The 16,725-nt window shown below is 37.8% G+C and overlaps 1 protein-coding gene across 3 annotated transcripts in view; it reads left to right on the top strand.

The window, feature by feature from the left end:
* The window catches only part of NR3C2 (nuclear receptor subfamily 3 group C member 2), a gene marked incomplete at its 3' end in the record, with an annotated part of 201,279 nt that overhangs the window by 102,399 nt on the left and 82,155 nt on the right, over positions 1-16,725 (top strand). For all 3 annotated transcript variants that reach the window (XM_080343531.1, XM_080343532.1, XM_080343530.1), the window contains one exon: positions 8,749-8,888. In XM_080343531.1, the coding sequence (XP_080199657.1) occupies positions 8,749-8,888 (140 nt within the window). The remainder of the gene's footprint in view (positions 1-8,748; positions 8,889-16,725) is intronic.

The raw sequence follows: 16,725 nt of genomic DNA, 5'->3' as shown, positions 1-16,725 counted from the left end.
AGGTCTGCCATACTGGGGCTTTTATTTGACAAGTTGGAAAATAGCCTTTGTTCCCATGGTAACCTTTTTTTTGTGTTTTGGCACATTTTTTCCCTATGGTTTCCTGGTTGCTCTGGAGGTTTTTCTCTTGTGGTATTTTAGTCCCCAGTAGACTGGAGATGGCAATTCAGTTTACTTTTTGCTGTTCTGAAATATTTCATTTTTTATTTTACTTGATTACAAAACTCTTGTAAACATTTTATATTGTCTGGTTAGGGCATTATGGTTATGGTGGCTTTCTCTGTAAGCATATCAGCCACTTCGAAGATAAAACAAATAGTTTGTAATAGGCAAGTACATACAACTTGACCAAGCTGCTTCTGTTATAAACCAGAATTTTTGATACAGTTTTCTTTTAGGGTTTATGAGGCCAAGCCTGTGCCAGACATATCAGATAGATTTTTGTCTAAGCATCAGAATGACATTTTTTAAGGTTGAAAATGTTCAGTAATCTGGTGGTCATCAGTGTCATTTCAGGTTACTGTAATAAGGGTTTTATGAAACAAAGCTTTCAAGTAAAGGCAGGTATTTTTAGGAGTTGCTTGATTAGGCACTGAGGGAAGAAATTAAAAAAAAGTAGTCAGCTTTATTTTGAAAAGAAGAGGCTTTTTAAAGAGATATTGTTATTACTTGTAGCATTTCCCTCCATTTGGCATTTTTCTTTCTTCCTTGCTTGTTCAATTTTTCTTAGGAATCCTCAACAGCAGAGCAAAATAGTTGCACAGTCTTGTCTAGTTTGCAGTTCCTCATGGCAGTTATTTTCCACTTGTGTCTCCATCAGCAGGTGAAACCCAGTTGAACCACTGTACTTTATGCAGTTTTAAAACATTGCTGACAAAGAAGGCAGCAGTCTCACCGAGTAAATGCTACTGTGCTCTTGTATGAGTGTGATCGGGATGCATAATTAGTTTACATATTTTTTCAGTGGCAGAAGATGAGATGGTGCTCTAAAAAACTGGATTCTCAAAGCTGTGTCTCTTTTAGTCTTGGCAGGTGAGCAGGAAAATGAAAATAAAAAGTTAAATGAATCCCTTGCCCCCCCAAGAGACTTTCAATAATTAACTAGATAATTTTCCAGATAAACTGTTCCTGCCTTATCTTGCTACACAATACATAGCAGCTTATAATCAGCAGGACAAACACCAACATTGCATGCATTTAAACTGTGCTAATTCTATAAGTGGACCAAATATGAAAAGTTAGAGCAAATGTGCTGTGAGGCTTTACTGTTGTTCTCTGGCTTCCAAAGTTGGATGTTTGCTCCCGATAGGCAATTCCCTGTGTAGGTTAACCATTCCATTTCAATAGATAACTGCACTTACATTCTAAAGAACTGCACAATAAGTAAATTTTATTTTCCTGGGGTGGTTGGGTCTTGGTACATTGTGACAGCAGTTAGAGGAAAAGTTCACAGCAGAAAAATATTAGGAAGGCATTGTACTTCTCTGATCACTGAATCAGTGGATTAAAAAAGCAGTTTGGTTTCCCCAGAAGTGCTCCTTGTTTTCAGTCCACCAGAACACACATTTATTTATGCCTAAGTTTGTACTTTTTTGTACACAGCAGCTTTGGGGGTAAAATTTGGATAGCCAACTACAGTTGCTACTGAAAGATTTCAGTAGAGAAGGTCAAGGCAAAGTCAAGGCTTTACAGCTGGATTGAGGGAAATGCTGGGTCCCGTCAGCATCCACTGAGGTAAATGGAAATTGAAGGAGCTTAGTACACTTGCTTCATTTCATAAAATCAACATATGCCTTGAGGTTAAACTAAATACAGGAACCTACTCACTGGTGACTACAGCACAGGAGAGCCCATCAGCTTCTGTTTGCAGAATAAACACTGCAATTTAAATGCTTTTTTCAAAATCCTGAGTGCACCTTTTCGGGATGGGGGCGGAGGGGGCATAAGGAAGGGTGGAGACTCTTCTGCTATCAGGGCTCATCAGTGTTTGCTTGTTACCATAATTAAGATCCAGGTATGAAAGTGTGATACATGACTCTTAGGCATGGCTAAATAAAGTAACAATGTGAAAGCTGGAGCTGGTGAGGAAAGAAGCCATCTGATTTCTCAGTTTGCTTTCTCTTAACTAAATGTACTTTCCCCTCCAGTTTCCACATTCAATTGTACTAAGCATTTCTTAAGAGAAAAAAAAAAAATGCAGCAAGTATGTAATCTATACATGTGTATTAGTGCTGTAGTATTTGAAGTTCAAACAGTTGAGTTTTCTGTCTTTCAATAGAATACCTCTGTGCTTAAAAAAAAAAAAAAAAGAGACTAATCGCTATATGAAATGTATTATAACATGTGCTGAGTTTAGTATGTGTATTGGGGTTTGTCTGTTTTCGTTTAGGGGTTTTGTTTGTTTAAATTTCTTAAAAATACACCTTTGAAGTCATAGATGGCAAAATAAGTTTATTTTGGTGAGATACTGGTCCATTTTCATAAAATTACAGTGAAATAATGGATTGCATGAGTTCATCATTAGCTGAAACAAAACTAAAGTGAATTAATGGTAATCCAGATAAGACCTTCATGATCCTGAAGTTCAACAAGTTTCAAAAATAATTTATAGCACAAAAAGATACTATTTTCTAGGCTCTTTTTCTTCCTTAATTGAATTTCCTGAACATTTCACGTTGCAAAAGTATTCTCAGTGGATGCCTTCATGTTATCTTTGTTATTCCAGTAGAGAGAAGACATAAGTGGTTAGGGAAATATTTTTTTTTCTTTAATATCACTTATGGACTGATACAATACTCCACATGTCAGAGTAAGCAGGCACTGCTTCCTATGTTACGCTTGTCATCCCTAATATGCACTAAAGTACACAGTTATCTTTCCTAAAATATTTAGACCTTGTTCAAGATTTCTGAATCTTGAAGTTTGTAGGGGGTTTTTTGTTTGTTTGGAGTTTTTTGTTTGGTTGGTTTTGTTTTGTGTGTTGTTTGTTTTTAAGGTTTAGTCTTAGAAAAATAGCTAAAGGAGCCTTAGCATTTTTATTTTTTTTTTAAGGTTGCAGGTATAGGAGTTGGTAGTGGCCATATGAGTCCTGTTGTTTTATCCAAGGAAACATAACTGTTTGTCACATCTGTCTTTGTCCCCACAGAAGCAGGATAATGCCACGAGAAACCCAGTCAGCAGAATTTGCAGCTGGGTTATTTGGAAATTTGCGTGCCTCTCTGCCAAATGTCAAGAGGGTGAATATTTTCCTGTTTGTGGGCAGGAGTGTTGCTGCTGAAGCTCAGGGGTGGTTTGGTCTCACTGGTCCTTTCCTTGCTCAATGTTCGGGGGGTCCCATGTGACCGCCTTCTCCTCTGAAAATCTGATCATTTCGTCTCTGCACCTTTTCACTTCTCTGTGCTTGCTTGGTCTGCTGACGAGAAGGTTGGTTTATATAGTTTGACATTTAAGAAATACCATTTTCCAGTCTGCTAATCTGCTTTATGCAAGTAGTTGTAGGAGAGAGCCAGGGTGCCTACCTGCACTGAAACTTTTTAAGAAATTCAGGCTACTCAATGAAGAACTGATACTTGTAAAATATCAGTAGTGACAATTAAAACTATCAGCATGGAGCAAAATCTGGGAGATGGTACCTGCTGCTGGTGAAAGTCATGGCCAACATCATTGTGTAGTGGTCAAATAATCTACTGGACAACTTCTGAGCGGTATAATATTTTGTAAATAACTAGTAGAGTTATCTTAGGCAGTGAAATGATTGTTTCTATGTGAACATGCACAAAAATAGAGGTAATGTGAAGAGATGGTTATGCTGTCTACTGGGATGGCTGAGTGAGTAATGAGTTAAAGAAAGGAAGATACTGGGAGAGCTGGTAGAAAAGTGGTGAAAGGAAGAACTTAGGGATGTAACATAAGGTGTAAAAGCCAGGAAAAATTCTCGAGGAGGGGGAAAAAGGGTAGCATAAACTTGGTAATCAGCCTCTTGGTTGTAGAGCCAGGTTGTGAGGAGATACATTGTTGGTCAGTGTGGGAGGTTCTTGTCTCCCCTGGCTGGCACAGGCTGACCTGCTGCCTTGAGGTTGATGAGGACCAAGCATATGAGTGTGCTGCTGCGGTGGCTCCAGCAGCGATGGGGGCTCTGGGGTGGCTCTTGGTCAACTCTTGGCCACTTCCTGACTGTCCAGGCTTCCTGGGGTGTGAAAGGTGGGCCAGGTTCTCATCTCCATGCTCAGCCAGACTGTCCACATCATGGTTGTGAAATGCCATTGAAATCAAAGAGTTTTTGTTCTGAGTTGCAGGAGGGTTTCAGTATCTTTGTGTGCAAAGGTAACTATCATGTTTTCATGTGCCAGTCCTCAGATGATGTCTCTTGCTGGAAACTGGTCTGGAGATTACACTCCTTCAGAAGCAGGATGAGAAGGGTAGAAGGAAGATGCAGGCAGTGTCTACATCTTGAATCTCCTGATTATTCTTCCTCTTAAAGCTTTTTTTTTTGTTTTTGTTTCTTTTGGTGAACACACACTGATTTCAACTTCTTCTTACCTTTGTTTTTACATAACTTTATTTATTGATATGTACTCAGATTCCTTCTGTTTTGTTTTGCTGCCAGAAAATTTCTATATGAAAAAGTCAATGATGTGGAATTAAGGAGGACTCATCTAAATCTCATGATAATAAAAGCACTTGGAACAAATGAGTTTGGGATTCACATTGTGGCTTATGCTGCTTTGGAGTGCCTCATTTTTTCATCGGAGAGGCACCGTTTGTTTAAACTGTGCTCCTGTATGACATCTGGTTTGAAAAGCATAATCACCTATATAATCAGCTTTTAAAATGCTGGTTTATCTGTGGGTTTATTGACTCTTCTTTACAAAATCTGTTATTTCTAATTAATACTCTGTATAACTATTACTAAAGCCAACTTGCAGAGACACAAATGAGCTTGATGGCAATGGCTAGTCAAGGTCAATATTTAGCTGCCAGCATTTGCACTTTTGAAGATAATAAATCAGGCTTATTCCTAATCACATAGCCCACAATGTGACAAATGCTACTGGAGCCATCTAAGCAACCATTTTACAAATAATTTGAAAGATACATTTGGCATTGCTAAACTGCTCCATGCTGCCCTTGGCTTTAAAAGCGCTGTGATAAAATATGTATGCTCTGTCAGATCGTCTGTATTTGAATCCTGTGGACTGTGTCCGTGTGTATGGATAAGTGGGGGAGAGTGTTTGGTTTTCTTTCTTTGTATTGGAAACACGAGAGAGGCATGAAAGTCATAACACCCATTGAGCCTATGGAAACCGCTGGCTTCTGAACACGGCGATGAGCAGCCAGCTCTGTGACACTTTTTCATATTTCTTGTGTTTTCAGTTAGAGGTTTATATTGAGAACAGTTTGCTGCCCACAAGAAATTTTCTGGGTCAACAATAGTCCATTGTGTGACAGTTCAAAACAAAAAAATTAAACATCAGAACAATACTCGTTAGACTGTAATTTGGATTTGGGCAACTGTGCAAACTGTTTTCACTTGGTCTAAAGTTTAAGACTCAAGGCTGCTATGGCTCACATTAGATTTAGGGTGTCATTCCAATAGTTATTTGGCAACAGGATAATTGCTGCCCAGGGAGTAAATTGTAAAGCTCCTGATTTTTGTTTATGGTATCTGGTCTTATCTGGATCAACTCTTGTATTTTTTCAAAAGAGAGAAGCATGCATTACCTAAGTCATCTAGATTGTTCTAACTAAACTTCTCATCTGGAGTAAAAAAATGTTAAACTGATCTCCAAAAAAAAAAAAGTAAATTAAATTAATGTATATGTCTGTTAAAATCAACCGAGTTTAACACTTAGTTTTTACTTATTAAGTGTTCCCTGCCTGTAACTTTTCCAAAATACCAGTTTACATTAAGATTACTTCATAAAATTTGTGGGATTTTTCTGTGTAAAATAAATTAAAAGGGAAATATTTAACTTGGAGCATGCATGAAAAGCACTTTCAATGTGGGAGATTTTTAGTGTAGCATTTATCCCTATACATATTATACGATATAGAGCTATAGTGATTAACTAAATAATCGGTTTAACAGAAGTGAGGAATAAATAAAGTCTGTTTGATTGTCACAAATGCTGGATATCTGGTCTCGAAATGAGAAGTAGTTTGTTCGCCAGTCAGATCATCTTCACCACGATCAGGTCACTAAGGAAAGAGTGACAGCGCAAACGTAAGAGCGATTGAAGAGGAAAAGGTGGAACCATCCATCCCTGCCTTGTTGAGAAAAAGTAGCTTCCCTGGAGAGAATGACTTAACCTGAGGTTTAGCAGTATGATTTGAGTGTATTTTTTGAACTCAGCCTTCTATTATTTGCAGTTATGTACAAACACCGCTTTAGCTTCTGTATGAGGTAACACTGACAGCATTTTCAATTGGCAAATACTTTGGTTTAGCACGGGTGAACGGGAACATAAGAGATTTTAAAAACAAGCCAAACATTCTTCATTAGAAGACAGTCATAGCTTAAGCTGGCACAAGTTGAAGGACATATAAGTGACAACAGGTAATACCAGTGTTTCTTTGCAACAGAATAATTGAGAATTGCTTCATGTTGGATACTCCTGTTAAGAATGAAAACACCTCATTTGTGTTTTAACCTATTCTGTGTTTAAACTGATTAAAAGGATGTATGGGAGTTAATTGAATTTTATTTCAGAATGTTAAGTTTCTACCTGTGCTGCTGTGGCTGAGTAGTTGAATAAATGCTTTGTTTTCAAGCTGTACCTTCCCCTTTCAGCTATATTCAAGCCCTTTGTTTAGAGAAGCATTGTGTAAAATATGCTGTAGATTGTGTCTTTGGTAGGCATTTAATAATAGTCATGGATCAACTGGTGTCTCAATGTGTCTTTACTAGGTTTTTTATCCAATAATTCTGCGTAAGCGAAATTTTATAGGGTAGCTTGTATCTAAAAATGAGTCTCTCCCACCTTCTGCAAATCCTACATGACAATTTATTTTCAACTAAAAATACTACATACTTATACAGTGGAGAGAGAGAGAGAGAGCGTGTGTGTGTATAAATTTAAAAAACCCCATGCACATTGCTCTGATACCCTGCAAACCTTTGTTTCTTCAGAGGAAGAGCTCTCTAACAGAGTTACTTGTTAAAAATAATAATAAAAAATACACTGACCTTTTTCAGGGTATGAAGACTAGGAAAAATTTTGCTGGTCTTAGGAAGAAATGGGAACATGCAGCATCAAAATTACAAATGCCCCAAGACATTTTGGTGGTATGTCAGACTTGAAATGTTTCCCTTTTCAGACAAAATACTGTGTTTGCAGTAAAAGAAAAAAAATACCAGGGAGTTAGTTTTCCAGGTTATTGGCATTTTCTCTAGAAAGCAGACACCTTTTGAGGAATTTTGTTTAGTGAGAGGCTTGATTTTTTTTTTTATTATTTATTATTTTTTTTTCATGCAGTATGAAATGTGCTGGAGGGAGAAAGTCCCATTTGCTGCCTAAACAAATTCAAATGCAGCACTGAATTACCAGCACAGTCTTGGCTAATCCTGAAGTAGGTACCTTTCCTTAAGGGTAGATTAATGCATAAGGTGTGACAGTGACTTGAGCACACAGAACTTATTTTAACACCCATTTGGTGAGGTTTTCCTTTGTCTCTCAAACAGATGAGCTAATGCCATCACCTAGCAATTACCAAGTAGTGTGATGTTATGTAATGAAAGTATAAATAGCATGAGGAATAAAACTCGTAAATGTAACAGACTAGAGAGCAGACGAGCAGAAGTACTGTTTGGAACATTTTGATTAGTATCCGAATGCTGTCATTTTAAAAGACATTTAGATTTGATGTTACAGTAAAGCTGCAGGCCAGGAGACTTGCAGTCCTTGATGTGGAGTGACATTCATGCTGTGCCCCTGGATAAATCACTTGGCCTCTGTGTACCTCTTTAAAGGAAGACAGAAAAGTGGAAAAGGGCAACGTGTGCATACTTTAAATTTCTTAATCAGGCTGGTTATCTTATGTTTGAATTAAAACTACCTGGGAGCTTCGTTTCCCAGTAACTGGCCAACAAATAGCATATGACCTGCAATTTGAACTATCAGATTATTTCACTGTTGGCTTAAAGTCTTTTAGGGTTGTTTTTGTAGTAGTTTGGCAGCATTCAGAGAGATAACGTGGAAAAATGCAAGAAGTCACATTTACCTGGAGAAGAGAGGCTGTATGGAAGGAAAGACTCTCCTCAGCCCTCCAGAGGCATGGGAGGGATCCAAAGCTTCTGTAGTGGTTAATACAGTAGGAATGTGGGCAGGAGAGGGCATACCAGTTTGTGCTACTTCATCAAATGGCCTTAGTGGTTTTATTGCAGGGATTCCTTGACTGTAAAGGCTTGAAACAAACAAAGAAAATTTATAGGTCACAGCCAGAGTGGTTGTTTGGTTTGTTTGTTGTTTATTTTCAGTTTTAATCATCTGCTACCAATAAAATCCACTGTCCTTGTGGTAACTTGTGGCATTAACATTGGTATATTATGGGTGTTTTAAAACAGACAATAAAAATACTACACTTGCTAATTAAAGCAATTCTTATATTCAACCAGAAAGAGTTGTGGTTTCCTAATTGTTAGGTGCCTTGAGCAATATACCTGTTATAAATTCTTAATTGAACTTTGCATTACGGCCAGTGTGATTTGAAATATTCATAGCTGTTCTGCTTCTTTTTTGTTTCCTCCAGCTCTTCATTGAGAAGTGTATCAACTGGATCTTCAAGACCTTCCAAAGTGTGTTTGGTGTGTGGAGATGAGGCATCTGGATGTCATTATGGGGTGGTTACATGTGGCAGCTGTAAAGTGTTCTTCAAGAGAGCAGTGGAAGGTAGGAAAACACAAAACAAAATATAAACAAAAAAGACAAAATACATGAGGGTTTTTTTTAATAGAAATTTATACATACACATATGTCTCTCTGTGTGTTTTCTGCTGTTGATAAAGTTTTGTGTTGTTAATCTGAAAAAAAAATGTTGAATGAACTCCAGTTATGCGTGGTATAATTTTTATAGTATATGCCAGGGTGTTTTCCCATGTACACCTTCTAAATGATGCATTGTTTCATACCACTGCTGAATCAGGCTGCTTCTTTTGTACTCCTGTTGCTTTTTTTTGCTTGTTTGGTTGGTTGGGGTTTTTTTTGTTGTTGTTGTTTTAATGGACACAGATGCAATTGATGTAAACCTCCTCCTGTTTCTCCTGTACTGGAGGATGAACATGGTTGTCTCATCAGGCTTTGACAGCCCCATAGGACAGTACGATTCACTCGGGTCAGTTGTGTCCCTGTGGGTACCGCCGGGCTGTCGACTCAGCAGTGCCTCTGGTTTGTCTTTATAGTGACGGGGAAGTGGCTTTAGGGCACTGTGGTAGATTGGTGAGGAAGCAGGAATTGATTATGGGGCATTTCTTAGGAGCCGCTTCCTGGATTAGGTACTAGGATTTTCGTAAGGACTGTATTTTTATAGCTTTGTACCGGAGCATTTGGCTGACATCTCCCGATTTATGCTAATTATGGTATACCTAGATTGTCCTGAGTATCTCAACAAAAAGAAATCAGGATATCTGTGCTGTAGGGCCTCTGGTAGATGTTTACTCTCTCTGACTTTAGTTGTTAGGGTAATAGAAAATTATTGTCCTTTATAGACTTCATAAGCAACTGCTTCAAGTGATAAAAGTTAACTTCTTAATACCTGATAAAGAGTAAGACTTCATAGCATGTAAAGGACGTAAATACTGTATAGGATTTTTTAAGTCTTTGCTGATGGGTAAATGTTCTTAAAGCCACTGATGAAGCAGGTCATATCTACTTATTGTTTTATTTTCAAGAAGAAAAACCTAGAAGGAAGAAAATAGGCTCTTAATACACTGTCCAGCTTATGTACTGAGAAGAGCAGGACTATATGATGTGATTAATTTCTTCTGTTGTTGTTAAATGCTGAAGGTAATAAGAATTTAGCTCTCTGTTAAGTATACCTAGAGGGCTCGTGTGTCACTGAATTCAAGACCTCATGTAATATCTCTAATCTATTTATCTATCATCAAAAGTGTCAATCTAATCGAAATGAACTTGCCAAAGTTATAAGGACAGGGAAAAGGTTTCCCCCATCTGAAAGCATCTTTGACTATTGTGCAATAGCTGACCTTGATGCCTTCATTCCCTGACTTCTTGAGTTGTCAGTTGCTTAATGTAGCACATGAACTGGAAAACCCTATTTATTTTCACTGAGTGATTTCCTCCATGTGCCTCAACACCACATCGTGGGTGGATATTCAGACATCTGTGTCTGAGCTGGTCTCTGAATCATGAGGATGTGTTTTGTTGTGGTGGTGAGGTTTTGCATCTACACGCACACACTCTGTGAAGTGACAGCACCTTTTATTTTCCTTTCGCCTTTCCTGCCTTCCAGGAAAGTTTCCATTTCAGTCTTAAGTCACTGTAATTTCAAGGTACTCTGTATCTACGTTTACCACATCTCTCTCTTTTGATGTCCTTTTTGACATAATCTGAGGGTTATCCCTATCCTACCCTACCAAGATTTATGAAAAATTGCCAAGGATTCCCTTTAGGAGTTAACAAAGTAGCAAGCCTACATTTCCAAGCCTCAGAAGCCAGAACTATTAGGAAGGAGTTACTCTGTAATCAGGCATAGAAATACATTTTAAAGATGTAGTTAAGAGTTATCAGTAATTACTGAAAGTTTGAGTTAAGCAGAAAGCTTCAAAAAATTAAAGACAAACCAATCCTGTCTTCCCTCAAGATTGAAGATTGGGAGTTTTAAATTAGCATAGAATATATTTTTTTTAGCATTATTATATTACCATACATGTTCCTACCAGTGGCATGTGAATACTGTCTAGACTTCTGCTTGATATGCTCATGACTGTGAGCTCTTGATGCTACCAGTAGCGTTGTTGTTATGCAAACATTGAAAAATTGGCTTGCAGCTTCTGTGTTTATATTTTCATTTAAAAATATACATATATATATATATACATAAAACTACAATGTAGAGTATTAGCTAGAAAAAGACATAGCAAAAACATGGTATATATTTTGGCTCCAAACATCCTGAAAGTATCAATGTGAATAAAAATCTGTGTAGATAGTTTTGTAACAACAAAAATGTTTTGTAGAGTCATCATAAATTTTTCCATCAGGTGTATGACCAATAAAACAACCAATCTCAGGTCTCCTATTATAATTAGAATATCTGTAATAATTTCTCTGGTGTATCATATGTTCATGAGGATGTTTTTGAAACTGTGATAGTTCAGTGCGTGGTCTAAATAAATCAAAGCTGGAGAACTACCTTAACTATAGATCCTGCGCGTACCTATCTCAGCTCTGTGTTCTTTAATTCAGTTCTTGCATCCTTGTCTTTCTTACAAAGAAAACAGTAGTACTCCCTTTGTGAACATAAAAACTATTTTCTCGGTAATTCATCAATACATTGGTTAATTTATTTGAGTAAAAATTGATTGTTCCCTACCTAGAAGAATATAGTAAAAAAATGGGAGACTTCTCATGTTTCATTCACTATTTCTGTGAAATTGTGTGTATGAGCTTTTTAAAGATTTATGAATATTTTCCCAGTTATATTTTACACACTTCATATGTGTGCAGACACATACACTTGCATTTCTTATCTGGTCCCCTAAACATTCTTCAGTAGAAAGTGGCATGAGAAATTATAATCTTTCAAAAATACCGTCTACTTCCAATTGTTGTTAAAAATAGTAGCTACAGCTCGTGCCATTTTCACAGAACAGAAGATTGGAAGGAACTTCTGGAGATCATCTGGTCCAACCTCCCTGCTCAAGTAGGACCACTCAGAGCCAGACCATGCCCAGGTGGCTTTTGAATATCTTAAAGGATGGAGACTTCACCACCTCTCTGGGCAACCTCTGCCAGTGGCTGGTCATCCTCACAGTTACAAAGTGCTTCCTCTTGTTCAGACAGATCCTCCTGTGTTTTGGTTTGTGCCCTCTTTGAACGGAATGACTTTGCTCCTTCAATGTGGGTCAGAGGCTTTTTGTTATTAGTTTTTACTGATCAAATGAAAGTTCTGTTTGGTTTAATTTTAAAAGTAACTTACTGATAGTCCTCCAGAAGATATCACAGGATGGAAATGGTAGGAGAGGTCAACGGGTATTGAGCTGGAAAGACAAGAACAAGTGGGGAGACAAATTGTGTCAAAAAGCATGAAAATGGAGAAGGGGGATTTGGAGAGAGCACACCACCTAGTTCTTTGGGTCTCAGCTAGAATTGCTAATGTCAGCTTGCACTCCTCTGAAATATTACAGAACCAAGAAACTATAACAGAAAAGAACAAGTGTGTTGACATTTAAAAACTAAACAAGAAGGTCCACAGCTATAGAGACTGAAGCTTGCATTTCAAATCATGAATCTAGTAATTGTATTCCCAGTGAATCTTACTTTTGGGGACTTGCAAGAAATGTCTAATGAATTTATGAGAAGGAGAGCGGTAGACCAAAAAAGTATTAAAATGGGTTTATTGGTGAAAGTCCCAAAGTAATTTCAGATGGATTTCATTACAGGGATGTAAATTATCGATGTGCTAAGTTTTAGTATCAAGTAAGCATGAACTTTTTACCGACTGACTTGATGAAAAGGAGTCTGGTATGAAGAATGTGATTGTGTCATTAATATAAATTTGATCTGCCTTGCAAACAGTAAAATCCTTTAACTATAAAAATGTTGATAAATGGTGCCACTGTAAAAGTTAAATGACACTTGTATTTATAATGCATTTTTACCTAGGATAACTATATGTTATGACTTTCTAAATTACGGATATGGCCAATCGTAAAGTTATTTAAACTTTAATTTATGATAATTAATGGGGTCATATGCTGAAAATACACTGTATTGCAAGGGAACCTAAAGCACCTGGGCAGTCTTATCTTATCTTCTTCCAATGAACCAGCTTTAGGGAAAGAGAGTAACAGGCTTGAAGTCAGAAATCACAGCTGTTCTTGCGTATGCTTTGCATTTTTAGTCTTCATTTGTTCAAGTTCCAGACAAGTATGAGGTAATCTGTCCTAAATCAAAATTACATAGCTTCTTTAGATGCTAAAGTTAATCTTTCATTCTTCCTTTGGCTTGAACATAAGAAAAGTGGAAGGCGTTTTTTTCATCTCCAAATGGTGCTACAGCAAAAATGACCGTGTTTTTCCAGTTATTTTGCATATTTGCTGTGAGATTTTTTGCTACTTAAAATGGGAGAGCTAAAAAAAAGTATTAGCTATGGGGAAGCTTGTATTTTTTTTCTTTTTAATTTTTGTTTTTAATGCAAAAATGTGATGTTCAGTAGATTTTAGATCTTGCTGTTGATTTGTGGTCCAGGAGGTTCGCCTCGGAATCATAGAATCATTTAGGTTAGAAAAGACCTTTAAGATCATGGGGTCCCACTGTTACTCTCGTACTGTCAAGTCCACCTCTAAACTGTGTCCCTAAGCACCACATCTACAGGAAACATTTCATCTGTTAATTCCCTGTATGAAGACCATGTTCTTCAAAGCACAGCAGTTGGAAGAAGATACTTGGAAATACAACAAATATAAAAAGATAACCTAGAACTATTACAAGATTACAGTAGTAGCTGAAGTGTTCTCCCATGCTATTTCAAGCTGGAATACTGAAGATTAAAAACAATTCCCACATTTTAGAACTTTAAAGCCAGTTTTGCTATTTTAAGTCAGAAACATTTAAAGTCTCTTCACCTCTGAGGCAGAAACACAGTCACAGCAACAGAAGGTTCTAGGTTTGCATTTCTTCTTCACCTGAATGTTTGCTACTTTAGTATTTAAAGTAGGGGAAAATTTGGCTGATGAAAATTTTTTAAGACTCTAACCTGATGGCATCTTATTTAAATGTTCTCCTGAATGTAGTAAATGTATTGTGCATCTCAGCGAGCAGTGTAGTAAAAACAAAATCCCCCCTTCACTGTGTGTTTGAACAGCAGATTATCCAGGACTTGGTTGTAGTGGTGGAAGGGATGAGATTTCTTGCATAGCCACCTGTGGGGATTCGACATAGCTGTGGGACCCTAGACTGCCCCAAAGCCAGGGTACGGAAAAGACGTGATGTTCTTTGTCTCTCTTTGTGCCAGGCTGCTCTGAAAACACAGCAACAAAGCCAACCTGGGCTGCAGGATTGAGGGTCCAACCCTCTAGTCACCTGAGGTGACTCCTAATCTGCCGTGTGAGGATCCGAGGCTGATCTTTTTTCCCGTAACCAAAGAGATCCAACAGCCTTCTAGAGACTCATCTTCGCATGAAGAATTGCATGCTGTTGCCAGCCTGAAAATTCAGTGGTAGATAAATTCAGTTCTTTGGCAAGCAAAGGCACCGTGCAACCATTTAGCAATGGGCCAGATGCATAATATTCCAGTGATGCTGTTCTTTTTTTGGTTTTGTTTGGAGGTATTCTGCAGTCTCTGTTTCCAGAAGGCCACACAAGAAGGAAAGTAATGTGTTGCGCACATTTTTTTCAGAAATAGGTTATCTTCCTATGGTTTTCTTATGCACTGTAGCTGAAAGGGCTTCCTAGGGCTCTACACTCCTCAGTGGAAAACAAAGTGAAACTAAAACCTCTGTGTGTGCCTCCGAAATTTTTTAATTTGAATTGAAGTGGAAAAAATACCAAAGCACAAGGTTAAATTCTGGAATATGTAGCTCTTGAATAATTTGCTTAATTAGTATAACTTAATAATTTTTTTTCCTGGTGAAAAGGAAAGTTTACCTTATTGACCATTTAAACAAGCAGATTTTTTTGCTGAAATTGATACATTGCACAAAGGTATTTTCCACACCATTTTGCAATGTGTGCACCCATGAATTTTGCAGGTCTATATTACTAGAATTAATTATACATACAGTTCTTCGCTCTCCACTCTTCTGTTCATTTGCTGTAATGGAGTCAGTGATTTTCCGTCACAGGCTGCAATTTTCCTTTTATCCGCTTTCATGAGGTCAGTGGCCTCTCTAAATTCGACATCACTCAGTATAGATGTCCATATGTTTTCCTAGAAATTTCTATGTGGGATTTGAAGTTGACTCTGTTCTTGACCTGTTGCAAGAATCTGTTTTACAACCTATCAAACAGAAATATTAGGTGAAGAGCAAGCAGATGGGTGATCTGCTGAGGGCAAGTGAGCTGGTCAAATTCATGTAGCAGCTGCTACTCTTAGTTGATATGCTATGGTTAATAGGTGTCAAATAAAATTTAAATAATAAAGTCATCATAGGTTTGAATCTGCCACCATCCTTCTATGCTCTCATAGATATAAAAAGGACTTTTCCTGGTTTTGGCTCTGGCAGGCAGTATTACTCAGTAAAACAAAGTTTTCCTTCCTGCTCCTAGTTGGCTTTAGTTTACTAAGAACTTGAAATTTAGGAGGCTGGTCGGAGGAAGGAGCTAGAAATATTTCCACTGGGACCCCAAAAATGGGAAAAAAGCAAGCAGCAAGAAGCATAAACCACAGACAGGGAAGATTAATTAGGGATGGAGTATTTATTATGATTGAATATTTGAAAGCTGGAGAGAGGTGAAATGGGAGGAAGAGCTTTCCTTGTGGCTCTTGGAATGAGTGGCCTGCATGACAAACTCTGATGTGCAAGAATAAATGCTGGATGTATGTTAAACATAGAGTGCAGTGCTAACAGATTAAGTATATTTTGTCAGTATTTCAGAAAGGAGTGGGGGGAGGTTTGGGAACCGTCTAGATCAGGGGTGTCAAACTAATTTTCACTGGGGGCCACATCAACCTTGTGGTTGCCTTCAAAGGGTCAAACATAATTTTAGGACTGTGTAAATGTAGGAGTAGTTACTGGTGTGGCCCCTGGTGAACATGAGTTTGACACCTCTGATCTTGGTGATACAGAATCTTGGTTTTAGAAAAAAGAATAGGCAAGTTTAACACCTGCAGTACCACAAAGAACCATAAGATGGTCAATGGCTGGGAGAATGATTTGGAAAAAAAAAAAATACATCAAGTAAGCTAAAAATTTGCATTCATTATTTTCCAGAGGCATTAATGATTTCTTCCGTTGCCCAAGACTTTCCAATGTTTGCAAGATTTTTATTGTAACTGTTGTTTACCCAGCAAGTGGGTGTTGCTGTAAAGAAGGAGAGATGAGCAGAAGGTTGAGAATTTAAATCTGGGCGGCTGTCTAGCCTTGCAAAATGCTCACACAGTGCTAGGAGGTGTGCATGCAGCTATTCTTCTCTGCACTCTTTTGTTTGTCGTCTTTGTTTTATGAATACTAATTTCTAGACTGGTTCATCTATAAAAATATGTTCAGTAGGTGATAGCCTGCACAAGCAAAATATGCAGTAAACACGACATGTGTGCAATGTCAAGGTTGGTTTCTCTTACGTAGTGGCCTTCCGTCGCTACAGATTTAAGCATCACACGAGCTTTCACGTGTTTACCTTCTGCATCCTTGTGAGAGGGCAGATTTTGGCATTCTTATGATGGATGTGCAGGGGAACTGAGTTGCAGTGAATTTTTGCTTGTTTGTTTTGTTTTCTTTTTTAAATATGTCACAGGGTAACACTCTGGTAGATAAGAACCTTCAAAGATGTGGGAAGGCCCTGTGAGTGCATGCTGATTTAAGAAAGCCATAAATATTTTGATTAA

The sequence above is a fragment of the Nesoenas mayeri genome (assembly GCF_963082525.1).
Source record: "Nesoenas mayeri genome assembly, chromosome: 4".
NCBI classification, from domain to species: Eukaryota; Metazoa; Chordata; class Aves; order Columbiformes; family Columbidae; genus Nesoenas; species Nesoenas mayeri.
This window is presented reverse-complemented; position numbering and strand designations above follow the sequence as displayed.